General features: G+C 39.4%; 2 protein-coding genes across 3 annotated transcripts in view; both read right to left on the bottom strand.

Annotated features, from left to right (window-relative positions):
- Nucleotides 1-25,995, bottom strand: part of KYAT3 (kynurenine aminotransferase 3) — a 195,278-nt gene extending 169,283 nt beyond the window's left edge. The window contains exon 1 of the mRNA XM_057713785.1: nt 25,938-25,995. The gene's annotated coding sequence lies outside the window, so the exon portion shown is untranslated. The remainder of the gene's footprint in view (nt 1-25,937) is intronic.
- LOC130839515 (guanylate-binding protein 1-like) lies at nt 13,806-25,989 on the bottom strand. 2 transcript variants are annotated; one of them, XM_057713744.1, is made up of 11 exons: nt 25,938-25,982; nt 25,012-25,179; nt 22,203-22,330; nt 21,211-21,320; nt 20,732-20,928; nt 19,878-20,120; nt 18,750-19,030; nt 17,893-18,105; nt 17,141-17,243; nt 16,703-16,896; nt 13,806-15,600 (listed from the first exon to the last, which is right to left on the bottom strand). In XM_057713744.1, exons 3-11 carry the CDS (start codon nt 22,281-22,283, stop codon nt 15,484-15,486), a joined length of 1,539 nt encoding a protein of 512 aa, XP_057569727.1. In that variant the 5' UTR covers nt 22,284-22,330; nt 25,012-25,179; nt 25,938-25,982; the 3' UTR covers nt 13,806-15,483. The 2 variants fall into 2 exon arrangements, with proteins under 2 accessions (XP_057569727.1, XP_057569718.1); XM_057713735.1 differs by lacking the exon at nt 25,012-25,179 and having other exon boundaries at nt 25,938-25,989.
- Nucleotides 25,996-26,052: the final 57 nt, after the last annotated feature.

The following is a 26,052-nucleotide window of genomic DNA, read 5'->3' as shown; positions in this document are numbered from 1 at the left end:
GGCCTATTCTGCCAGCTTTTAAGGCAAATGGGGAATATAGCATTGTACAAGACTTTAGAGCAGTAAACGATGCAGTGTTCCCTATACATCCCCTTGTGGCCAATCCTTACACAATATTAACCCAAATCCCTGAGGACACCAAGTGGTTTACTGTACTTAATCTGAAAATATGCCTTCCTTGTTTCACATGACAATGCAGCTATCTGGAAAGAGACAGGACTTCTAAATGCAAGAACTTCCCCTATAAAATATGGTGCTGAGATTTTACATCTCAAAGAAGCGGTTCAAAAGCCAAAAACAGGTAGCGGTCATTCACCGCCGTGGGCACCAAAAGGGAACTTCTCATGTTTCCCAAGGAAACAACAGGGCAGATTGGGAAGCAAAGAAAGCAGCACTGATGCCCATAACCAAATGGCATTAATCCATCCTTTACCCCTTCTGAAGTTATACCCAGGTACTCAACTTCTGAAGAGCACTGGGCATGAGACAGAGAGGGAACCAAGGGAACACATGGCTGGTGGCACACAGATCAGAAATTGCTCATACCTCTCTCTGAACAATGGAAAGTTATTAAAGGGCTACATGATTCTCTGTATCTGGGGAGAGATGCAAGATCTTCAATTGTTTTCCAAATTTTTACAGGGAAAGGGCTCCTGGAGACAATTAAAAGAGTTACTTGAGCCTGTGCCCTTTGCATCACTCATCATCCAGGAGGCAACCTCAAACCTCCCCCTCTCGTTAGCTCAATCCAGCAACGTGGGACTCACCCAAAGAGGAATGGCAAATAGATTTCAATCAGATGCCCTCTTTCCAGGGCTTCAAATACTTATTAGTCTTTATAGATACTTTTACTGGATGGATAGAAGCCTTCCCTACTAAAACGGAGAAGATGACTGAAGTGGCTAAGGTACTCCTAAAGGAAATTATTCCTAGATTCAGGTTGCCCCGTCACCTTCAGAGTGACAGTGGACCTTCATTTGTAGCAAGGTCACACAACAGCTTTCACAGGCTTTAGGAATTAAATACCACCTCCATTCATCCTGGAGACCTCAGTCCTCAGGAAAAGTAGAACAGGCCAATCATACTCTAAAGTGGGTTAGGCAAGAGACATTAGAATTTTCTTCAGTAGGAAAATGAAGAATTCTGACTCTGTAAATTACCATTCTGAGCCTTGCGTCTCTGGAAGAAGGCCATTTTCCATCAGGAACTTGGCCATAATTCATTATAGGATGGACAGAAGGGTCGCTGCTTCTCTAATCTAATTATGTCATCTGTTTTCTCTAGGGCATCACAGAATAACAGTAATGCAGGGACTCCAGCCACTCCCCACAGCAATTTCTGTAGAAATAACAACAGGAGTCACCCTGGGGCCCCTCAATGAGACAGGGTGAGAGCTCCATGACCCCAACTAGGTAGGGTCTATGAGCCCATTGCCAGCCAATAAAGATTTTTTGGGGTCTACATCTCTCAGGGGAAATTTGAGGCAGGAGACAGGTGGGCCCCCAGGGCAAACAGTTTGAGTTAATTCCCTGTGGATGGATACTCCAAGAGACAGGAATAACAGCACAATTGAGAGAGGTGGCTAGGCCCTGCCCAGATAGAAGATAAGAGATCACATATTCCTCATTCTTGAAGTCAGGAGACCTCCTCAGACTACACATGCACAGAAAGGCTCCTTGAAGGTCAAAAGGGGAGTGATGCCAAGTGGCCAAACTTACCCATAGGCCTCTTTGATAGAATCAATCTTGGCTAAGAGATGTGCATGCACACATGGAAAAATCCTGAGATACACCAAATGTGGACTCTGAAGCAGGCAAATCAAAATGATTGATCAAAGGAAACAAGGAAGACATGCCCCATAAAAGTGATTCAAACTGCCACGGGGGCGTGACTCTCTCTTTGAGCCCACCTGTGTCTCTATCCACAGGTACTCTTTTCTTTCTTTTCTAATGCTTTACTGTTTCACTACTTTCCATCTCTGTGGGAATTCTTTTCTGCAAAACCATACAGCCAGGGCCTTGCCACTGACCACTGGTCTAGTGGCTAGGATTAAGTGCTCTCACTGTTGTGGTCTGACCTCAATCACTGGCCAGGAACCAAAATCCTGCTTCAAGACACTGTGGGCCGAGGTCACCCGAGATCATTCTCAAAGTACTCCAAAAAACTGAAGAAGAGAGAAAACTCCCAAATTCACTCTACAAGGCCACAATTACCCTGATACAAAACCAGACAAAGGCACTACAAAAAAGAAAATTATCACAGGCCAATATCTTTGAGAATATAGAGGCAAAAATCCTCAACAAAAGGTCACCAAGCCAAATCTAACAATGCTTAAAAAGGATCATATACCATGATCAAGTTGGACTGATTCCAGTGTCACATGGATGGTTCAACATACACAAATCAATGAATGTGATACACCATATCAACAAAAGGAAACACAAAAACTACATGCATTCTCAACAGATGCAGAAAAAGCATTAGACAAAATTCAATATCCATTCATGATAAAAACTCTTGTCAAAGTGGGTATAGAAGAAACATATTTCAACATAATAAAGGCCATTTATGACAAATCCAACATAATATTCAAGGGTAAAAACCTGAAAGCTTTCCCACTAATTTCAGGAACAAGACAAGAATGTTCACTCTTGCTTATTTTACTTAACACAGTAGTGGAAGTCCTAGACACAGCAATCAGACAAGAAAAAGAAATAAAAGGTATCCAAATTGGAAGGGAAGAGGTCAAACTGTCACTATTTGCACATGACATGATACTCTACACAGAGAACCATGAAGTCCCATACAAAACCTATTAGAACTAATAAATGAATTCAGCAAGGTTGCAGAATACAAGATGAATATACAGAAATCTGTTGCTTTTCTATTCACTAACAATAAAATATCAGAAAGTGAAAGTAAAAGAAATCCCATTTAAAATGACATAAAAACAAAACAAAACAAACAACTTAGGAAGAAACTTAACCAAGCAGGTAAAAGACTTATACACTGAAAACTATAAAACACTGATATAGGAAATTGAAGATGATTTAATGAAATGAAAAGATATCCCATGCTCTTGGGTTAGAAGAATTGATATTGTTAAAATGGCCATACTACCCAAAGCAACCTACAAATTTAATGTGATCCCTATCACATTGTGCATGAAATTTTTCACAGAACTAAAACAAATAATCCTAAAATGTATAGGAAGCATAGAAGATCCAGACTTGCCAAAGCAATCCTGAAGAAAAAGAACAAAGCAGGAGGCATAAGCCTCCCAGACTTCAGATAATACTACAAAGCTACAGTATCAAAAAGCATGGTATTGGCACAAAAGCAGACACACAGATTAATGGAACAGACTAGAGAGGCAAGGAATAAAACTACCCAGCTATGCAACTAATCTATGACAGAGGAGGCAAGAATATAAATGGAGAAAAGACAATCTCTTCAACAAGTGGTGCTGGGAGAGCTGGACAGACACAAGTAAAACAATGAGATTAGAACATTGCCTCATACCATATATAAAAATAAACTCAAAATGGCTTAAAGCCCTAAATATAAGACATGACATCATAAAACACCTAGAAGGCAACGTATGTGAAGCAGTCTTTGACATGAATTGTAGCTATATTTTCTTAATTAGTCTCCCAAGCCAAAAGAAATAAAGGAAAAAATAAACAAATGGGACCTAATCAAACTTAAAAGTTTTGCACAGCAAAGGAAAACCACCAATGAAACAAAAACACAACCTATAGAATGGGAGAAAATATCTGCAAACGATGAAACCAACAAGGTGTTAATATCCAAATATATAAACGGCTCATACAACTCAATATCAAAAAACAGAAACCCAATCAAAAAATGGGCAGAAGACCTGAATAGCTCTCTTTCCAAAGAAGACATACAGATGGCTAACAAGCACATAAAAAGATGCTCAGTGTCACTAATTACTAGAGAAATGCAAATCAAAAGCACAATGAGCCATCAAGTGACACTGGTCAGAATGACTATTTTCAAAAAAGTCTACAAACAGGAACTTTGCTGGTGGTGCAATTGTTAAGAATCCGCCTGCCAATGCAGGGGACATGGGTTCGATCCCTGGGCCGGGAAGATCCCACATGCTGTGGAGCAACTAAGCCTGTGTGCCACAACTGCTGAGCCCACATGCCACAGCTATTGAAACCCCCATGCCTAGAATCCGTGCTCTGCAACAAGAGAAGCCACCACAATGAGAAGCCCACGCACCACAATGAAGAGTAGCTTCTGCTTGCCGCAATTAGAGAAAGCCCAAGCACAACAACAAAGACCCAACAGAGCCAAAATATATATATATATGTATAAATTTAAAAAAATTAAAAAATTTTAAAAAGCCTACAAATAATAAATGCTAAAAGATGTTGAGAAAAGGGAATCCTTATACATTGTTGGTGGAAATGTAAATTGGTGCAGCCAGTATGGAAAACAGTATGGAGGTTCCTTAAAAAACTAGATATAGAACTACCATATGGTCCAGCAATTCTACTCCTGGGTATATATCCCCCCCCAAAAAAAACACCCCACAAAACACTCTAATTCAAAAAGATACATAGTCCCCAATGTTCACAGTATCACTATTTACAACAGCCAAGACATGAAAGGAATCCAAGTGCCATCAAGTGATGACTGGGATAAGAAGATGTCATGTACATACAATGGAATATTACTCATAAAAAAGAGCGAAACATTGCCATTTGCAGCAATGTGGATAGACCTAGAAAATATTATGCTTAGTAAAGTAAGTCAGACAGAGAAAAACAAATACTATACCACAGCACCTATATGTAGAATCTGAAAAATAATACAAATGAATGTATATACAAAACAGAAACAGACTTACAGACATAGAAAACAAACTTATGATTACCAAAGAGGGTGGGGGGGAAGTTAGGAATGTGTGATCAACAGATAGAAACTACTATACATAAGATAGATAAGCAACAAAGATTTACTGTATAGCACAAGGAATTACACCCAATATCTTATAACAACCTATAATGAAATATAATATGCAAAAAAAATTGAATCACTATGATGTACACCTGAAACTAACATAATATTGTAAATTAACTACACTTCAATTAAAAAAAAAATAAAGTGAGCTATTGAATAAAATGCCTAGCAACATGCCTGATACATAGACAGGCAAACAGCTGCCCAGTGAAGGTCAGTTCTAGCTGATGACAAGAGATAATTTCAGCTTATATAACAGAAATACTCATTCTAATAAAATAACTATAAAGTAGCTTAAAAATTATGTTTTTTGGACATTGCAGAATACGTGCAATATTATGTCTATAAGTAATCAGCAATACCTGCATTAGAAGTAGAGAGTTCAAGGATTTTTGAAGTACAAATTGTCTTCAGAAATTTAGGTCTACTGCCAATGGTGCACAGTCTCCCCTGGGCCAAAAACATGCTACAGGAGAAAAGAAAAAATTTTAAAGGGAGTAAATATTTACTTATATCACTATTAAACATTTATAGCTAGCTAATAGACCATAAGCTTGTATAAAATAGAAATAAAAATTTTTGACAGCTGAATTTTCTTTCTATGATATAATCTCTCATCACTAGAATCATTCTAATCACTCTAATATAATCCTCCTTATACAAATTTATGCTGTGTCGTTTTAAACTAGAGATATGTGAGAATATGGTAAATTCAGAAAACAAAGTTCTAATTGAGTCAAAAAGCATTAAACCACAGGAAGTAAAAGTTCCATTTCTAGTAGGCATTAAATCCAGAATATTTCCATCTAGGAACTACATATCTTTTGGAATCATCTAGAGAAGTCACTAGGAAAGCCCCAACTTTTAACAGTACATTAAAGTTGTTAGAAACAGGTTATTTAGAAAGTTGTTTGAAAAGGACTATAGTAGGTCCTTGATAAATATAAAGAATACATGAGTGACTCTTCCCTTATTTTCTCAGATGGTACTTCCTTCAACAATTCCATAAGATAGCTAGGTAGCTGGAATCTATTGAAATGGCTTCTAACAGGCATGCATCTGAATTACTTCTCTACCTGTAAGGAAATCATTATCAATCATGGGTCAGTGTAGGGAGAGCAAAGCAAAATGGAATTCTTATTATACTGCCATTTAGAAGTGAAAGCATTCAGGCCAGCAGAAACTTCCCATAAAGTTTCACTCCAACAATGTTTTACCAGTGGATGGCATTTCCTTTATCTCTAAAAATCAAACTTTTAGAAAAAAAGACATACTTTATCGATTCAAAGGGACCACTGAAACTATCAATACTTATGAATCTCTTTAAGTTACCAAAATATGAAGGCTACAGAAAGCTTTAGATGTGAAAAATAATATACTGGATGTTTCCTAAAAAGTGAAATAGAAAATCCTGACCTCGTCAACAAATCTCAGCTTAAATGACAGCCTCTTAGCCATTCTACATCACATCAGCCTAGGTTACTCCTCTGCAAACCACTTTCTGTTTGTTTGGCTGACCACCCACACATTCATTTGATAATTTAACGTAGGCGCCATGAGCAGGGGGACCTGGTGTGTTTAGTTCACCACTGTCTTCTCTGGCACATAGGAGGCACACGATAAATGCGTCAAATGACTGAATGAATACATAAAATCACACTATAAATTAATGATTTAAGTGAACTATTTATGATGAGTCCTTTTAATGAAATATTGATTCCTCTGTAAATAATATCTCATGTTTTATGACTTTGAAGTCAAAAACCAGGTTTTCTTAAATCAAGAATTGCCTATTCTTGGGTCATTAATAGTTCTGTTCAGGAATAAAATATTAATTGGATTAGGCAGTAGGCTAGTTCTGAGGAAAAGTATTACCAAACAACAATAACTACATTGAACAATCTTCATTCAGTATCCTTGAGTTATATGGTTTAGGACAATATTTTTTCAGCAAATAAATGCCAATTTATTTAAGTTTAACCTAATTTCTTTGGTATTAAGTAGTATAAGCAAATGCCTTCTTGTAACTAAAAGAGTGAGAGAAACCTCTTCTACCTTCTTCAGATAAATGGGCGTGAGGAGCTGGGAGGGGAGCAAACAGGATTAGGAATCAGGATACCTGGATTCTTTTTTTTTTAATAAATAAATTTATTTGTTTGTTTGTTTGTTTGTTTATTCATTGGCTGCTTTGGGTCTTCGTTGCTGCGCACGGACTTTCTCTAGTTGCGGTGAGCAGGGGCTACCATTTGCTGTGGTGCTCCAGCTTCTCATTGCGGTGGTTTCTCTTGCTGCAGAGCACAGGCTCTAGGTGCACAGGCTTCAGTAGTTCTGGCACATGGGCTCAATAGTTGTGGCACATGGGCTTAGTTGCTCCATGGCATGTGGTATTTTTCCCGGCCCAGGGATGGAACCTGTGTCCCCTGCATTGGCAGGTGGATTCTTAACCACTGTACCACCAGGGAAGCCCAGGATACCTGGATTCTAATCCTTACTTTTGATATTAAAAACAGGTTTCTATCCTTGGACCATTCCCTGACTCTTGCTGGGCCTGTTTCCTCATACTTCAAAACAGATGAAAAAATGAACCCTTGGTTTGAAAGGTAATCTCAGAAAGTATTGTAAGTCACTGGCTGGTTATGTGTGACCTCAGACTGCAGGTCTTGGGAGATTCCCCCCAGGTTGGGCAAGCCACACCCTCTGGCCACCACACGTCAACACCCACTCCCCCTAGGGAGCTGACACTAAATCTACCCATTTTCCTCTGGAAATCCCAAAGCCTAAATCCCACCTCCTCTTCCCGGTTTTCTATAGCACATTACCTCCATAATGCAATGTATTGCCTAGAAACTGACCCAGCCCTTTCACTTTCCAAACTTTCGACTGTGTCTTTTGGAACAGCCGCACCATTCTCAGCAAACTCCATTGTATCTTTATGTTTTCAGAGTGTCCCCTGTACCTCCTAGCTGCAACTCAAACCTTATTGCTCCCTGAAGATACCACTTCTATATCCCTCAGTGTCAGCTTTCATTTGTATATGCCCCACTTACCTCTTTCTTGCTGTCTATTTTACCATTACCAGACTATTATTTCCCTCACCTTCCTCACTGATATTATCTTCTGACCTGCTGATAACTCCTTGTCATTCATCAGAGAGTTTGTCATTAGGCACACAGTTTTCTTCTCAGCTCCAAGTTCTGTGATCATCCCAGGTAATTCCAATGTCTTCGGAGATGACCCATCCAACAACTGACATCCCTGTGCCCATTGCTCTCCTCATCCATTCCACCCTAGGCACTCTCTCCTACACTCACACCCTGCACCTTGCCATTACCTCAATCTGGCCTAATCCCAAAACAACTAATTGAAGCATTCTGATCTTTGACCATAAACTACCTATCCTTTCAATTTCCTCACTTATTCCAATGATTACTATTCTTAAACATCATCAAGATCGATGATGGGTGATGTCTTAGAGGGCCAGGACAGGGAGGGTGGGAGGGAGTCGTGGGAGCGAGGGGATATGGGCATATATGTATACATATATACAGCTGATTCACTTTGGTGTACCTCAAAAGCTGGTACAAGAGTGTAAAGCAATTATATTCCAATAAAGAGCTTAAAAAAAAAAGATCTCTAGGAAGCTGTCTCTACGTTTCTCAATCAGCCTCACCTTCCTTTATTTTCCAATTTAGATGCCAGTTCTACCGCTTCAATCATGTTCTTGACAATGAGTGCCCTAGCTCCCTGTCTGTCTTTTATAGATAGGTATCTATAAAACCCTAGCCCTGGATGAACTCAATTACAGTGTCTGTTTTTCCTACAGTCCATGAAACTGTGGACTGCTGGAGAAAATCACAAAGGATAGGATTGGTTTCACCACAAATTATGGTCACTAATCTCAAGTTGAGCCCCAACACTCTCCAGCATTTCTACTATATTTTATAGGAAGAGGGTGGCAGAATATGGCAACCCAAAATATGCCACTTTGACCTAAGGATTATTTTGAGCTAAAGGCACTGGAAAGAGAGCCGAGGCAAGAAGAGTGATCTGATCGTCCCCTTTGGTCCTGAAAACAGGAGATAAAATTCCCGTGTGAAAGATATTTGCCCTGTACTGGGAAAAAAGAAACACTCTTAGGGAGTTAAAGCTGAGAGAATTTTGTACAAACAGATGTTATCAAAATAATTCTTATCTTCCTTTAGTCTCCCCATATTTTTTGGTGACTTTTCCACAATGGCTTCTCTTTGTTCAATCCAGCATAAAAGCACTTGGTTTTGCTACTTCTTTGGGTCTTCATTTCCTTGTGAAAATTCCTGTGTCACATAGAACTTTTATCAAATGTGTGCTTTTCCCCAGTTAATCTGTTTACTTCTTGGGCTCATCCAAAAGCCATAAGAAAATAGGCAATATTTCTCTCCCATAGTACAAAATGATTATTTAAAATTTTCCCACACTCCTCTAATATAAAACCCTCTTTAATCTAAGCAGATGACCTTGCTCTCTATCACAGAGAAAATAGGAGCAATCAGATGGGAACTCTTTCAACTTACTCACATCTTAAAAACCAAACCTAAGATATTCCTTTTTTCCTTCCTGCTATAATAAGGGAAGTGACCCTGCTACAAAAGGACAGTCCCTCCTCCCATGACTTAGATGTCATTCCTCTCCTCTCCACACAGAACTTGTTCCATTATTAGCCCTCTCCTCTGTGTATTCAGATTTTCTTGCTCAAGCCCCTTCTAGTTATTGGGTTGGTGAAAACGTTCCTTGTTATTGGGTGGGCCAAAAAGTTCATTGTTAAAAGTGGGATATTAAAGGCCCCTGCTATTATTGTATTGCTGTCTATTTTTTCTCTTAGATCTGTTAATATTTGTTTAATATATTGACGTGCCAATGTTGGGTGCATATATATTTACAATTATTATATCTGCGTGATGAGTTGATCCCTTTTTTCATTACATAATAACCTTTTTGGTCTTTTGCGATTGTTTTGAATTAAAGTCTATTTCGCCTGATATACATGTAGCTACTTCTACACTCTTTTGGTTATCATTTGCGTGGGATATCTTTTTCACCTTTTCATTTTTAGACTATGTGTGTACCTAAAGCTGAAGTGCATTTCTTGCAGGCAGCATAACGCTGAATCTTTTTCTTTTTCCTTATCCATTCAGCTGCTCTATGTCTTTTGATTGGAGAAGTTAATACATTTATGTTTAAAGTAATTATTGGTAACTTGGGTCTCACTTCTGTTATTTTGTTAATTGTTTTCTGACTCTTTTGTGGTTCCTTTGTTCTTTTGTTTTCTTCCTTTTTGATTTGTTGTTTTTTATAGTGGTATGCCTTGAGTCCTGTCTTTCTAACTTTTATGTGTCTACTAGAGGGTTTTCCCTTGTGGTTACCCTGAGGCTTACATGAGACATCTTATTTTTACCACACTGTATTTTAAGCTGATAACAACTTAATTTCACTTGCTTACAAAAACTCTACACTTTTCCGTCACCCTGCCACACCTCATGCTATTTATGTCAGACTTTATCTTTTTATATTGTGTATCTATGAACAAATTATTGTGTTATACTTTTAATAATTTTGTCTTTCAAGTTTTACATTAGAGTTACAAGTGATTATACACAATTATTACAGTACTCGAGTATTCTGAATTTGATTATATATTTACATCTACCAATGAGTTTTATACTTTCATATGTTTGCATTTTGTTACTTAGCATTCTTTTGTTTCTACTTGTAGAAGCCCCATTAGCATTTCTTGTAAGGCAGGTCTTGTGATGAAGAACTCCTTCAGCTTGTTTGTCTAGGAATGTCTTTATCCCGCCTTCATTTCTGAAAGACAGCTTTGATGGGCATAATATTCTTGATTGGTATTTTTTCCTTTTAGCACTTTGAATGTATCATCCCACTGCATAATGTCTGTTGAGAAATCTGCTGATAACCTTATGGAGATCTCCTTGTATGTAATAAGTCACTTTTCCCCTGCTGCATTCAAAATTGTTTTTGAATTTTGAGAATTTGGCTCTACATTTCTGGGGGTAATATTCTTTGTTTCATCTTGTGTGAGCTCCTTAGAGTTTCATGAGTATGGAAGTTCATTTCCCTCCTGAGACTTGAGAGTTTTCCAGACATTATTTCTTTAGATAAGCTTTCTGCCCTCATCTCTCTCTGTTCTCCTCTGGGACTCCAATAATGCATACATTCCTTTGCTTAATGATTTCCTATAGGTTTTGTATGTTTTCCTCACTTTCCTTTTTTTTTTCCTTTTTGTTCCTCTAACTGGCTAAGTTCAAATGACCTGTCTGCAAGGTCACTGATTCTTTCTTCTGAATGATTGAGTCTGATACTGAAGCCATTTAAAAAATTTTTCATTCCGTTGTATTCTTCAGCTGCAGAATTTTTTGGTCCTTTTCCATGGTTTTTATTTCTTTTATGATATTCTCATTTTGTTTATATATTATTTTCCTGATTTTTTAAGTTGCCTATCTGTGTTCTCTTGTAGCTTACTGAGTTTCTATAAGTGTTTACTTAGAATTAGGTGTCAGGAAATTCATAGTTCTCCATTTCTCTAGAGTCAGTTACTGGAGATTTCCTTTGTTCCTTTGGTTGTGTCATATTTCTCTGATTCTTTTTGTTCCCTGTAGCTTTGCATTCGTATGTGTGTATCTGAAAGGACATTAACCTCTTCCAGTCTTTATGGACTGACTGTATTTTAGCAGAGAAAGACATTCCCCAATCAGCCCAACTAGAGCTTCTATGAGCAACTCAAATGTTTTCTGAAGATATGCATTCTCCACTCCTCTCCCTCCCTTCTGAGGAAGAAGTTTCAGGTTTATACATACTCCAATTTCAGAGAGTCATGTTTTCCAGGCACCTGCTGTAAGCTGGTTTCCCTTCTCCCTATAGCAGTGCTCTGGTAAGCTGCTATGTAGGATACACACTTCTGTCCTCTCCTTCTCTCCTGGGGAGAAATTGCAGGCTTGTACACCTTCTCCCAATCCCACAGAGCTGCGCAGCCCACCGTAAACCTCCTGCTCCTTTTCCTGAGGTTATCGTACTGAAATACTGAGTCTCTGGGTGCAAGTTCCACGTCTCTCCCTCCCAGCTGATGGAGAAGATTCTGGATTATGTCTTTTCCCTGCCTACAGAGCCATTGCAGCTATTGAGAGCCACTGGCTGCTTTTTCCTATGGCAGTGTAATAAAATATTCATGACAGCATGTGCTGGAAGGGCAGGAGGCTGGGTCAAGCTCTACTTCTTTCCCTTCCTCTTGAAAGGGACGTCTCAAAATGGTGTGCCTTCTCTGAGCCCTGCAGAGCCATGTGAGCTGCTGAGAGCTCCTGCCCCACCCCCCCTTTTCTGTTTGTTTTTAGCTTCTCCCAGGAGGCTGACCAACTTGGTTGCCTCAGAGCTCCCAGTGAGGGGAGACAGACATAGATCTCTTGAGCAGCACTCCGAAAATCTAGGAAAGGTGGATGCTTGCTTCCCTCATTCTTTGCCCCCAAGGGAAAAATGGTGAGCTGAGGGGATTTCTCTAAGTGCTGAGCTGTTCGGGCTTGAGGGAGAGGCTGATGTTAGTAAAGGAAAACTGCTCTTCTTACCCATTTCAGAGAGATTTGTCTCACTCTGTGCTCACTTGAGCTCTTGCCAATTCTTAACTGGATTCTGGAGCATATGATTCCCGATTGGAGATCTCAAAAAGGTATTTTGGCCGCAAAAGCATTTTTAAAGTATGTTCTTGTTAGGGGACAAGGGCTGGGACCTCCTGTTGCACTATCTTACTGATACCTTATCAGAATTTTTTTTTTTTACTACAAAATCAATTTCTTTATAAGCTATAGGATTATTCAGCCCATTATTTCAACTTGGGTGGTTTTTTGTGTGTGCTTTTTGAGAAATTAGTCTTTTTCATCTAAGTTATTGAAATTATGCATCTACACTGATAATACTGTTGATAATTAGTGATAATCAGTGATAATGTTGCTTTTTAATTTATCTAATATATCAAATATTAAAAACATTTATTAAATCTTTATATTTGTGATTTTTAGTGCATACATTTTCACTGACCTAACTGATTATTGACACTGGACATGTGTAGGGCAGGGAGTTCTGCTATTTTGTCTGTATCTCAGTTTTTGGTGTGTTCCCTCCCTCTAGAACTATGGAGTTTATATTTCCTTTATAAACCCATAGAAGAAAAATGACCAACCTGTCACTTAAACAGGGAAGATATTCTTCTCTAGGCTAAAAAGAATTTTGACACAGAAACCCCAGAAGGCTCAGCAAATGTAGGCCCTAACATGTGGTAGCTTTGGTAGATTCAAAGTGTATAACATTGAATTGTCCTTTTCTTGTCATTATAGCACTCAATGACCCATCTCAGATCTACTATATCAGAAAGTCAGGGGAAGGGTAGGGGCCATAGAATCTTTGTATTTAATACATTTATTTTAATGCACAGCTAGATTGAGGACCACTGTTGAAAGCAACATGGCTCCCTGGGAAGAGAGCTATATTTTGTTCCTGGAGATATTATAGAAAAAGCATTAAACCAGAAGTCAGATGATTTGGAATCTGGTATAGAAACTCATGCTACCAACCTAGAGAGGAAGTTACTTAATTTAGTTTAGCTTTAATTTGCTTATTTTTAAATGATTAACAAACCACTACTTGGTCTTGAAGGCAGAGTTATTCTATTCTATGGTGAAGTTTCATCAACTAATAAACATGTATTTGACTTACTCCTTTCTTGGAGCTCAGCTTGGGAAATACAAAGTATATCTACATAAACACTCCATCTAATATGCTGTTGGTCTCACGTGGTCCCTTATGAAGTCGCAGTTTGAGTAAAGAAGTACTGCTTATAAGCGCTTGCCCTACTGTGGAGAGAGGTGTTCTCCATCCTGATATGAGCAAAGCGGATTCAGTGGAGTAAAAGGTCCCAAGGCAACCAAAAAAAACGCATGCTTGTTAATGTAGATTTAGTGGCATTAGCTGCTTCCCTGCTTTTCTCTCATTATGTAATATTTTGAAACACTGCATAATCTTTTCAAGATGCTAACATATACAATCTAATTTGTATGTTCCTTACAAATGCAAGGAACATAAGGCAGGTGCATAGAACTTTGACTAATGTTTCTAGTATATAAAGCAAGAGTCTGCAAACTATGGCTTCTGAGTGCCACCTGTTTTTGAAAACAGTGTATTCTTGGAACACAGCCATGCCCATCCATTTATGTTTCATCAATGACTGCTTTATGGCAGCATTCAGTGGCAGAGTCAGAGACCATATGGCTCACAAAGCCATCAATAGTTACTATCCCATCTTTTACAGTAAAGTTAGCCAACCATAGCTATATAAACTAAAACCTTATTTTTCTGGTTAAAAACTTTAAAAAATCAGAAATGTAAACTTCAATAAGGCATAATTTATATCCAGATTAAAAATAATTCTTAATCACTTTAAGAAATTTCAACCACATACCCAGGACTTTTGACAATTGTGACAAAGTCTATTGTAAGTAATATCAAGAGCATTATCTTACTGGTCAAAAAAAGTAAAAAACAACCCATATTCTCTTTGGGGAAAATAAGCAGGCTTTCAAATATGACTCTTAAGAATTGGGAAAATATAGCCTAAACTTTAGGGTTATAAACAATCAAATAATAAATTTAGCTCAGTTTTCTAGCACATTATCTGTCATCATTTCAAGTTCATCTTTACAAATTATAAATTGCTACAAACACACCATGTATAATTGTCATCACGTTACTATGTTTAGTCCAATGTCACTTACCTAAAGTTCTAAAGAGCCCCATTAAAGTTATAATCTGGGTGATTTGAGCAAGAAGGGAAAGTTTCCTTCTTTAGCCCATTGATTTATGATCCAACTCATACTCATGCTAATGGTTTCTCCCATCTTCCTATGGAAACTCTGTAGAGTTTCTACATCACTATATAAGGTGATTTGCTTTCGCTTAGAATTCACCAGTAAGCACTGCCCATTCCCAGTGCCCAGGAATCACATCATTGCTGACAGACTGTGCAGTCTTGAAACAATGGGACACTGTATACTGTCTTCACTAAGAAGCTAGAATGGTTGACCTTGAAATTGGAAACTGTTGTGCACTTGGCCAAACTCATGACCAACTATGTCCCAAGTCTTTAATCTGAGACTTTACTCAGTATCCACTTGTCCAGGTAGTGGTCATCTGGAAGAAGAAGCTCCAGGATGGTACCAGATTTTGATACCTCCTGGGTTGGCACAGAGGTAAAATGCATCTTGTTACACAGTTTACAATATTGTGAGGTAGATGGACATGATTACAATATAGTACTGCATGTCTTTGCAAATTTTTAGTATAGTAAAAATGCAAAACCTAAATATTAGCAAGTGTGGTGACATTTTTCTTAATTTTAAACTGCTTGATTAATACGTCAGATGAGTGACCAGAAAAGCTCTATTCTTTAGTTCTTTAGCTTAGGGAACAATTATTGTTTCGTTCTTGCATCTTCTTCTCGAGATTCTTTATTTCTTGATGAAGTCGTGTGTTCTTTTCTTGGAATCCTTCCTGTAGTAGTTGGGCCTGTTCCTAAAAAAGTGCAAGTGGTGGCTGAATAACGTGTAGCATTAAGTAAATCTCTACCTTCTATCTAGTTTCCACATTCATAGATTTTTAAAAAATATTTAATTTCTTCTTGAAATGTTCTCTACCATTAATTTCATTATCCTTTCTCTTGGGCCTTCCAGCTCTGTGATTACTTTTCCCGAGTCTCCTTGAGTTAAGAAAGACTTGGGGGTTATATCTCCCCATATGTTGCTGAACCTAAACTACCAGTCTTAATGTTTTATCCCATTAATTGTACACAGACTTTGTGGGCAATCTTGATGAAAAATTTGGTTTCAAATCTTATCTATACATTTTGAGTTTTTTATACTCAAACATACACATGTAACACAGAAATAAATGAAGAATTTTCAAAATCTGTTGCAGTGTCTTAATCTTAGATCAGGGAATTTGATCCAAGCTTCCACAACTTGGTGGCAAGGGAAGCAAAATATAGGTAAGGGAATCAGGGCCCCGGACTGATCATACTGGATCTCTGCACACAATTCCCAACTCAACACACACTAGGAGCAGGGCATAGAAAACTGGTAGGAGTGACAGACTGACACAATGGTGTGAGAGTTAAGGAGTCCTTCTGCTTATGAAGGTTCTCTTGGAGCTAAAAGTCATACCAGGTCTGACAGAGAAAATATTTGTGGATGCCTCTAAGTGATGAAGACAGTTCAGATATCTTCCTAAGCACTGTCATGCTATAAAAGTTAATTTAGTCTCCTCTGAAACTCCGTTTCGTATCCTAAGCAATGAGAACATAGCGGTTTTTGCTTCATATAGTACTAAGCAAGAGATGTGGATAAGACCTTCTTTATAATGCCTAGCAGATAATAGCTACCATGATTGGCAGGTATAATGCTAAAGGACTTGGTGTGACTAACTGCAAATAAAAGCTTTTAACAACCAGACATTGTAGGGGCCATTTCAGGCCAGCAGATAGAGATTGAAAAGTACAAGTGGGCAAGCAAGGTCCTTCTTCTGGGCTTCATGTTCTCACTGCCATGCCACGCTTGTGAACAGGGAGAGTGGGGAGAAAACAGAATAACAGGAATCTCAAGGTGATGCAATTAAATACCTGAAGTTTGAGAGCGAGAGTTCTCTCTTGCTCTTTCAGCAACTGGACCCTATCCTTCTCCATCTTCTCAGTCAGTTGTTTCACATGTTCCCGGTAACTCTTTTCTTTCTGTTCCATCATCTGCTGGTTCTTTGTTTGCATTTCCTGCAGCATTTTTGCTGCAGCCTGTGCAGATTCAGCTTTCACGCGTTCCACTGTCAGGAGGAAAAGGAAAAGAAAAATGTATGTGGATGACCATTTTGCTCCTTTCTTCCATGTACACTTACCTGTCACTGTTGCTACTGACTGCATACACCCTACTCAGAAATGACTTTAGCAAGTAAAAGGCATTTTTTTTTCTCATCTTGCTATAGTTTAAGGGTTCTGTGTTCACCCAGATGAATAGTTAGCGCTTTCAAGATCTTTCGAGGCTATCTAGTCTCTTGACTCGCTCCTCACCTTCAATCAACTTTTCCTTCTCTGAGAGAGTCTGGTCTGTCTGTAGAATTGCATCCATTACAGACTCCTTGGACTTCAAGTAGGCCTGAAGAATCTCTTCAGCCTAGGACCCAGAAAAAATGGGGTTAGTAAGAGGAAATGGCTGTAAGCACTTATTCCTATTTGCCCACCATCTTTCCCTCTAGGAATTGCTCCTCTTGGCCCTGGCGTGCCTGGTGGTCAGGATTCCCTGTCACTGGGTTGAGCACATGTTCCAGGCTGCCCAAGCATGACACTGTCCTGAGCAGAATCCTTTATAAGAGATTGATATAGATATAAATAGTGATTTTCTGTTCTTTTAGACTGAGGGCTCTAATTTTGGAGCTGTTGGTGCTGTGGTCCCACATGGGGTGAGCTTGTTGGAGAATGAAGCCATCATGGCAAAAGCAGATCAGAAGAAAGCGGGTGGAGGGAGAGTGGGAGGGAGGAAAGTGTGGGGTTGAGGGGCGCAACAGGCAGAGAGATAAATGATGACATTACTTGAAATTTTGGATATATCTGATGGCCCAATTTATACCTCGGTTGTTACCTGAGTGCAGTCTCTTGGATGAGCAGATAGGATATATCTGGTATAACAGACTCCCAGTATGTGTTTTTGGAATGAGAGCATGAATCCTGTCAGTTCTGTAATTACGCATCTGTGTGCAATACACTTGGTCACACTGCTGTTTCAAGGGGCATGTCAGCAGCTTCCCAGAATTAATTTTGGTTACCTGTATTCCCTTGCTGGGCTGCTCAAGATACTTTTTCTTCAGCTCTTGTATCTTCTCAATGAAGAGGCGATAGCCTCCTGGTTTAGAATAAATCCCCTGTCTCACACCTTCTTCTAGAGGACCAAAAATATCCTTAAGTAAAGCTGAGCAATGATCTGATGATGCTTTAAGATTCTGGTCACAAAAGTCATCTCGCTTTTTGTCTAGTTGGGCCTTTAATGTAAAAAATAAGAAGTAAAAAGAATAGTGAAAAGATGTTAAGTTGATCTCAGAATTTTTGGAAAGACTTCTCATAAAAGTGAAAATAAAAAAGGTCTGTGACCCCCTAGAAGAACTTAGAGGCCCTCAGCAAAACCATATCCTTCCTCCTGATCCTGTCTTTCTACACAAGTCCCTTTCACCATGGGGGTGACCTTCAGAGCAGAGATTACTAGCTTTATGCTATAGCTTTGGAGGTGATTTTCAAACTGGAGCAGTGATTGCACATGAAATAAATGTGGCTCAACATAAGCCTGTTCATGGTAACTAAGACTAAAATTTTCTTTGATTTTGGCCAGAATATCAATGAGTCTGATAACAGTGAGCATGTCATTTGATTAGAAGCTCTGATTGTTACTTACATGCATGTAATGAAATTATAGGGAAGATTATTTATTCATGAAAGAAAAAAGTTTCAATGCATCCTAATAAAGTATACCAATAAGAATTTCTTCCTCTTGTGATAATAACACATAGTGTTTGTCACCATTTAAAAGTCTAGTAAAAATTGCTTTTCTCAAACTGAGCACCCGTTTCATTTTCTAATAGTACTTTACTTTCCAAGAGCCTAATCCTAGTAAATTTAAGAAAAAAATTACCCCTAGTTCTTTTTGAAATACATGGTCTATATCTTTGAAGGACCTCTTCATGAAGACTTCAATGGCCTCCTTCTCACTGGCCCTGTGCAGGTCCAGCAGCTCCTGGAGGGTTTCCGTGGGCAGCTGCAGCTTCTGGCCCATCTGCTGGTCATAGTGGGCAATGGCCTTTTGCACTGCGGCTGAGTTCTCAATCTCGGCTAAGGCCAGGACTGCATTCTCCATGCAGGGCACATCCCCACTACTGATGGCATTGACATAGGTCTGCACCAGGGTCTCTAGACCTGCAAATAGAGAACAAATGATGATGTTTATTATAGGTGGAGTGAGGAAACTTTCTATTCTGTGTAATTCTGATGATGTCTATTACCAACCATTTGCCTTACAGCATCAGTGTCCTCAGCATCACCTGCAAACTGGCTAAAAATGCAGACTCTCAGCCTCTGCCCCAGTTCCACTGACTTAGACCCTCATGTCTGGCAAGAACCTCAGGTGGTACATATGCACATCAAAGGTTGAGAACATCTGTTCTAGATCACCTAGGCCTGTGTTTATTGAGTGTATTCACTTCACCCCCAAGCACTGTTAGGACAGAAACCATATCTCTCTCATTTATGTCTGTATCATGAGCCCTGGTAGGTCCATGGGAAACGTTTAATTAATATTTGTGGAACAAATCAAAAGGAGTCCTTTTGTTTATTCTGGCAAAGTTCTGGACAACTTTCTGTGATGGTGGAAATGTTTTGTATGTTCTGTCCAGTGTGGTAGCCACTAGACACGTGTAGCTGTGAGCCCTTGAGACATAGCTGTGTGATCATAATGTTAAATTTCCCTGATTTTAATTCATTTACATTTAAATTTTGATAGCTGCACTTTTCCATAGACAACCATATTGGACAGGGCAGGTCCAGTTTACTAGGACAATTTTAAGCTCTTTTTTTCTTTAGCCTTTTCTATCTTTTCTCACCTAAGAAATTTGACTAATAAAACCTGTTAGATGTGTTGGTGCCATCTTGAATTCAGCGCAATAATAGCAGTAGGTGTGCATTTTTCAGAGCTGAAGCCAGGTGGATGTTATTACACCATCCTTTAGTCTTAACAGTGAGAGTAGAGACTGGGAAGAGGACTCACGAGGTCCATTGACTTTGACGCCTCCTGAAAGAGTTTTCGTTTTGGAATTGCTGAAGATGTAGGAACAGAAGACTGCAGCTTGTTGCACAAATTCGGAGTCCAGATCATCATCACACAGTTCCTCAAGCTGGCCCAGTTTCTTCCTACTAGTGGGCCGATCAAAGATAAAGCATTTCTTGTTTGGGAAGAACTGCCGGATACAGAGTCGAGGCAGATTAAAATTTTTATCTTTTTGATTGGTACCTGGAGGAAGGTAAAAAGAATTTGCCTAATATAGGTGCTTGCAAACTTTCTCCATAAAGGGCCAAACAGTAAATATTTCAGGCTTTGCAAGCCAGATGGTCTCTTTTCCAAGTACTCAGTTCTATTACTGTAGCATGAACGCAGGCATAGACAATCTATAAATGAATGGGCATAGCATTATTCCAATAAAACCTTATTTACCAAACCAGCTGGTAGGCTGAATTAGACATTATTTGCCTGTGGGCCATCCTTTACCAACCTCTAGACTAGTGCACGGTTCATGCTTTTATTTATTTTCTTCCAATAAATGACCTATTCTACTCCATATTCTTCAGTTAATTACAGCATCACAAGCCCTAGGCAGGGAGATAATATCAATCTAATCACAGCACAGGGAAAGGTGAAAGAAAAAGAAACTTGTTCTTAGAACAGGGAGAAAATAATTTAAAATTGAATCTATTAATTCAGTTAGTAAACAAGCATGAATTCTTAGTAATCGCCCCCTGAGAAGAAATAAAAACCATAGATATAAGAAAACAGCTGATAGAAAACGAAAGAATGATAGTTTTCCGTGTTTTGTCATCCCATTTACCACCTCTAAGTCTCCTGACCTTTCCTAAGCTTGAGTGAATTCTGCAGGTACTCGTCTGCTGTGATGGATTGCCCATCTGCTTCCAAGTCTAGGGAGAAATCCCTCAGTGTCCACACAAAGTCTGGAAAGAAGCTCACAAAGTCAGCTGAATCCTCAAACCCATCCACGTCAGGTGAGGATTTTGCCCTAATTCTATCTGTGAGTTCCGTCACATAGCTGAGTAGCAAGTTAAGGAAAACTGGCATGAAAGAACAGTGCCCCGATCCTACATTAGTTCCACATACAAAACCTTTGTTTTGCCTTTGTTCTTAACCCAAGTATCAATTCTTCAGTAGGTACTGATATGTAAGATTTTTCCCCTGCCCTTGAATTATTTTTTAATGTTTCTCTTTTTGTGCTTTATTCACCAGGATTCACAGTTAGGCAGCTGTTTTTTTTTTTTTTTAAATATTGGTCTCCCTCCTGACTTTCATGCTGTTTGGAACCCGAAAAGGATACTGCAGTTGGTCCATGGCCTGCTGGTTGATGGTTCCCATACTGTTGTACACAAAAGTGCTGCTCAGGAGTATTGCTAGAGCAAAGATCCAGGAGTCATTCTGGTTGTCGCCCTGGAAATCAGAGCACATTTGAACCAGGATTATGTTTCATTCTTATGGCACTTTCCAGATCGGCAGTAGTAAAAGAATGCTCATTTAATTAGAGTGTTTTTTAGACTAACGACCTCTATGAGAAAAGCAAAGCCAAACAAAAATGATTATTAGTAGGACTGGAACTTTGAATAGTTTTCTGATTAGTGATTTTGGTTTAGCCTGATTCTCACTAGCCCCTCTTATGATCATTGGTAGATAATTGCAAACAGTCCTTGTTGGTGGGCATTCTAAGGACTTAAATATAATTTAAATTTAAACTTTTCATTTTTACAGAACAATTGTCTTAATGTAAACGTAATAATATATGTATCTATCTCACTGAGCAATGGTTTTGCATCTAATGCTTTCCGTTACTTATCTTTTAAATACTTAAAACAATATTGTGAGGCAAATGTAGATCTAGTACATCTGTTTTACAGATCAGAAAGCTGAGGTTAGAAGAGGTCAAATAATTTGCTAAGGTCACTGAGTTACTGAGAGACTTTAAATTTAAAGTCAAGGTATGAGACTTAAGAACGTAAATCCTTAACGAACGTTCTTTGCAGCATAAGATTCGTTACGTTGAATTTATTTGTACTCCCTTTATCCGGGGTTAACTGGCTTAGCTTACAGCCTTTTAATAATTAGAATACTGTCTACTGACCGCTATGGTCTTCTTCTAGCATTCTACCTTATGAATATTTTCCTGCCCTCTGGTTGCTGAATTGGGTCTCATGGCATGTAAACAGAAATGAAAAAACCTGGTTAAGTGCAAGGTCATATTAAAAAAAAAAATTAAATACTTGTAGAGAATATTCAGACATGAGGGGTTTCGTTCAAATTTGAATCCTCAGTCCTTACCTTCTCCACATCCCCTAGGCCCTCAGTGTCAAGCAGAACTAGAGTACGGTTTGGCTTCTTGGGATGAGGCACACACCACATCCAGATGCCCTTCGTGTGAGACTGCACTGTGGAGCCCAGAGAGAAGCCTGCAAGGGGGTGGGGGAGAAGAGAGGGTGGCGTTTTAATATCAGGTGGTGTTGGAAATTTAGATGAAAGTTAACAAAATCAAGTTTAGGAGAGAGAACCCAAACCACAACCAGTATTAATCTTACTTACAATCAAAGAAGCAGGGAAATTAGAATAGCAAATACATGAAAAGACTCAATATTTTCATGATAAAAAGAATCAATAAACTAGAAATAGAAGGAAACTATCTCAACATGATAAAGGTCATATAAAAAACCCACTGCCAACATTATACTCAGTGGTGAAAGACAGAAAGCTTTCCTTCTACAAAAATTAACCAAAATGGATCAAAGACCTACATGACACTCCTAGAAGAAAACAAAGGAGAAAAACTTCACAATATTGGATTTGACAATGATTTCTTAGATATAATACCAAAAACATAAACAACAACAATAAAAATGACATGTTAGACTTCATCAACGTTAAAACTTTTTTGTGAAAGGAAACTATTAACAGAGTTAATATGGCGGATGAATCAGAACTTCCCAGTCAAACTGTAACAGTTTTTGCCTGGTCATCAAAAAAACATGTGGTCTTGTGTTATCTTGGTGGAAAATTATAGGTTTTCCCATTGACTAATTCTGGACGCTTTTTGTCAAGTGCTGCTTTCACTTGGTCTAATTGGGAGCAGTACTTGCTGGAATTAATCATTTGGTTTTCCAGAAGGAGTTCATAATAGGGGACTTCCTTCCAATTCCACCACATACAAAACATCACCTTCTTTGGATGATGACCGGCCTGTGGTGTGCTTGGTGGTGGTTCATTTCACTTGTCCCACATTATTGTACAGTATCCACTTTTCATTGCCCGTCACAATTTGTTTTAAAAACGGAACGTCTTCATTATGTTTAAGCACAGAATTGCACGCGGAAATTCAGTCGAGGGTTTTTTTCACTTAACTTATGTGGAACTCAAACATCAAAGCAATTAACATAACCAAGCTGGTACAAATGACTTTCAACGGTTGATTTCAATATTTTTTAGTATGTTGACTATTTCCAGCATGGTATACTGTTGATTGTTCTCACTTAATGTCTCGATTGGATCACTATCAACTTCAGCTGGTCTACCTGACCATGGAACATTGTCCAGTAAGAAATCTCCAGCACAAAACTTCACAAACCACTTTTGACATGTTCAATGAGTCACAGCACTTTCTCCATACATTGCACAAATCTTTTTTGAGTTTCAACTGCATTTTTATCTTTCTTGAAATAATAAAGCATGATATGCTGGAAATGTTGCTTTTTTCTTCCATCTTCGACATTAAAATGGCTACCCAAAAATTCACTAATTTTGATAAGTTTTTTTAAATGCACGCCAATATGACAGCTGTCACAATACAATCCAATAAAATTGTTTCCAATGAAGTTAAAAACAACTAAGTGCTACTAGAACCATCTTACCGAAAAAACCAAACTTTTTGGCCAATCCAGTAAAAAGATATCATTTTATTAACTTTCCCCTTTCCTCACCTATACTCCTTAACCCAGTGCAATCTGATTTTTGTATGCCCCATTTCATAGAGGCAGCTCTTGTGCAAGTCAATTTTGACATTCATATTGTTAAATTCAGTGGACATTTTGCAATTCTCACATTCCTTGAGCTCTCTGCAGCTTTAGATCAGCTGGTCAAGCCCTGTCTCCTCCCAGAAACACCATGTTCCCTTGGCTTCTGACCTACAACAATCTCTCATTTTGCCAAACTTAAATGATAGAATTCCTCAGTGCACAGATCTTTTCTTCTCATTCATTACTCTCTCATAGGTAGTCTCATTGTAGAAGGAATTGTGGGGGCACCGGTGAAAAATTGGCTCCAAAGAAATCTAAGCAGGCTGACGGATACAGATTCAGAGCCCCTGAAGCTTTCCTTCTTCTGTACTTTAAACATTTTTTGAGAAGCACTTTTCTAAAGCAATTACCATTCCATATGCATATTCACTGGTAAGCTAAATGAATTGGAATGTCATTGAATCGAAAAGTTGTAGAAAACCAAAAGGTATATGGCTTTTAATTTTAAACAATATTTTCACTGCATTTTCTTTCACTTATACTTAAAAACAATGTTCTCTGAACAAAATCGGGAAACTGTAAATCAGGGTGATCGAATAAAGCTGATTAAGGCATATTGTATGTAAGATGAACTGCACGTCATATATACATGATCAACAGAAAATTAAACTATGTATTATCCTTGGTGTAGACTGTTAAAAATGAAGATACAGAAGATATGTGTGGCACAGCTGGGGAGTGACCTGAAGCTGAGAAAGCTGATGAATTGCTGGAGAATCCAAAGCTAAAAGATGAATAAAGCAGTCAAGGTGAATTGTAAAAAGTCTGACACTCTGGACTGAAATCCAAATATTCAATTCAAAACCACTTTGCATATTGGGGGCGAGGTAGGCAGAGATTTAGTGAATTTCAAAAACTACAGATGTTCAGGTTAACAGCAAGCTCAAGGAAGATTAATGTGAGGTCCCTGCAAAAAGGCCTAGTTCTAATTAAATGCACAACCCAGGTTAAGAGTCTGACCCAAGGCAAGTTTATTTCCACTTCATGCTCTACGTGTTGGTCCACTTCTAGAATGTTTATAAGGCTTACTGATACAACAGAGGGCATGTAGGAGGTGAACGAGTTACCGGCGGGGGAAGTACAGTGGGAGTAATAAGCCTCAAAGCCATGCCATTGAAGCAAGAACGGAAAAAATCAGCCATGTTGAGCCGGCACAAGTCTTCAGTTACGAAACACAATCCTGAAATTGCTGAAAAGCTGTTTTGTGAAAATGGGATTCGTGTCATCAAAAGTTTCTGCAGAGAGAAGGAATATGGCTGTTCAGTTTAAGCGGTCAGGAGTTCAATTTCAGCCCCACGTGAGTTAAAACTTTGTGATGGTGGGTGAGCAGCCAGCCAGGTGTGAAAGGAGCCAGCTGCCCTGCTCCTCCCTCAGGTAGCAGCTGGGGAGCTGCGCGCCAGCAAGACAGAAGAATGTCCATACTGGGTGGGGGTGGGGGTGCGGGTGGGGGGGCTCCAAAAGCAAGAGATTGGACCACTGATCTCTTTTATCTAAAAGCTATGGGATCCACTAAGAGTCACTGACGAGGCAAGTGCGCAGCCTTTGTTCCTTTTTTTACACTGAGGATCCCGGTTACGGATGAACTGTAGTCGGTATTAGCTTCCCACACCATTTCCAAAATGCCCAAATTGCAAAATGGAGCGCATAAGGGGCAGACGAGGACCGGGGTCCAAGGGGCCCCTCCCTAGAAGGCCAGTCACGTCAGTGCCATTCCCACTCCGGAGCAAACTCTGAAATTCCAGCGCTGACCCTCTGCTATCAGCCCCGCCGTCCGCCAGGGCCGGGGGTCAGCGGCCCAGGCCCGCCCCCGCGCCGCCGCTCGGGAAGGCGAGTCCGAATCCTGAAGGAAATCCAAACCCGGCTCTTCCTCCCACCCCGCCAGGCGCGCGGCCCGGCGAGCGCACCCCAGCAGGCCTCCCTCCCTCCCGGCCTCGCTCCGCGTGGCTCCGTACCCGAGACCACCGCTGTCACTCCCGCCTCGCGCCCCACTCACCTCCCTCGCGGGAAACCTCGCTTCCCTGAGCTCGAGTCCGCGAGGGCTCCGGAGCCTGACTGGGCGGGACTCAGACGTGGGGGCGGAGCCTGGACAGGGATGACTGCGGGCCGGG

This window comes from Hippopotamus amphibius, chromosome 1, assembly GCF_030028045.1.
Source record: "Hippopotamus amphibius kiboko isolate mHipAmp2 chromosome 1, mHipAmp2.hap2, whole genome shotgun sequence".
Lineage (NCBI taxonomy): Eukaryota > Metazoa > Chordata > Mammalia > Artiodactyla > Hippopotamidae > Hippopotamus > Hippopotamus amphibius.
Note: the sequence above shows the minus strand (reverse complement) of the source record. Positions and strands in the feature narration are given on the sequence as shown.

Bases quoted from the DNA above. Each gene is read 5' to 3' on its own strand.
- LOC130839515 (XM_057713735.1), bottom strand. From the start codon at position 22,283: ATGTGGTGTGTGCCTCATCCCAAGAAGCCAAACCGTACTCTAGTTCTG. The intron at 18,106-18,749 runs GTAATTTTTTTC...TTTACATTAAAG, and splicing joins TATTTCAAAAAGAACTAGGG to GCCCAACTAGACAAAAAGCG. The intron at 15,601-16,702 runs GTATTTAATTGC...GCACTTTTTTAG, and splicing joins CTCTCGCTCTCAAACTTCAG to GAACAGGCCCAACTACTACA.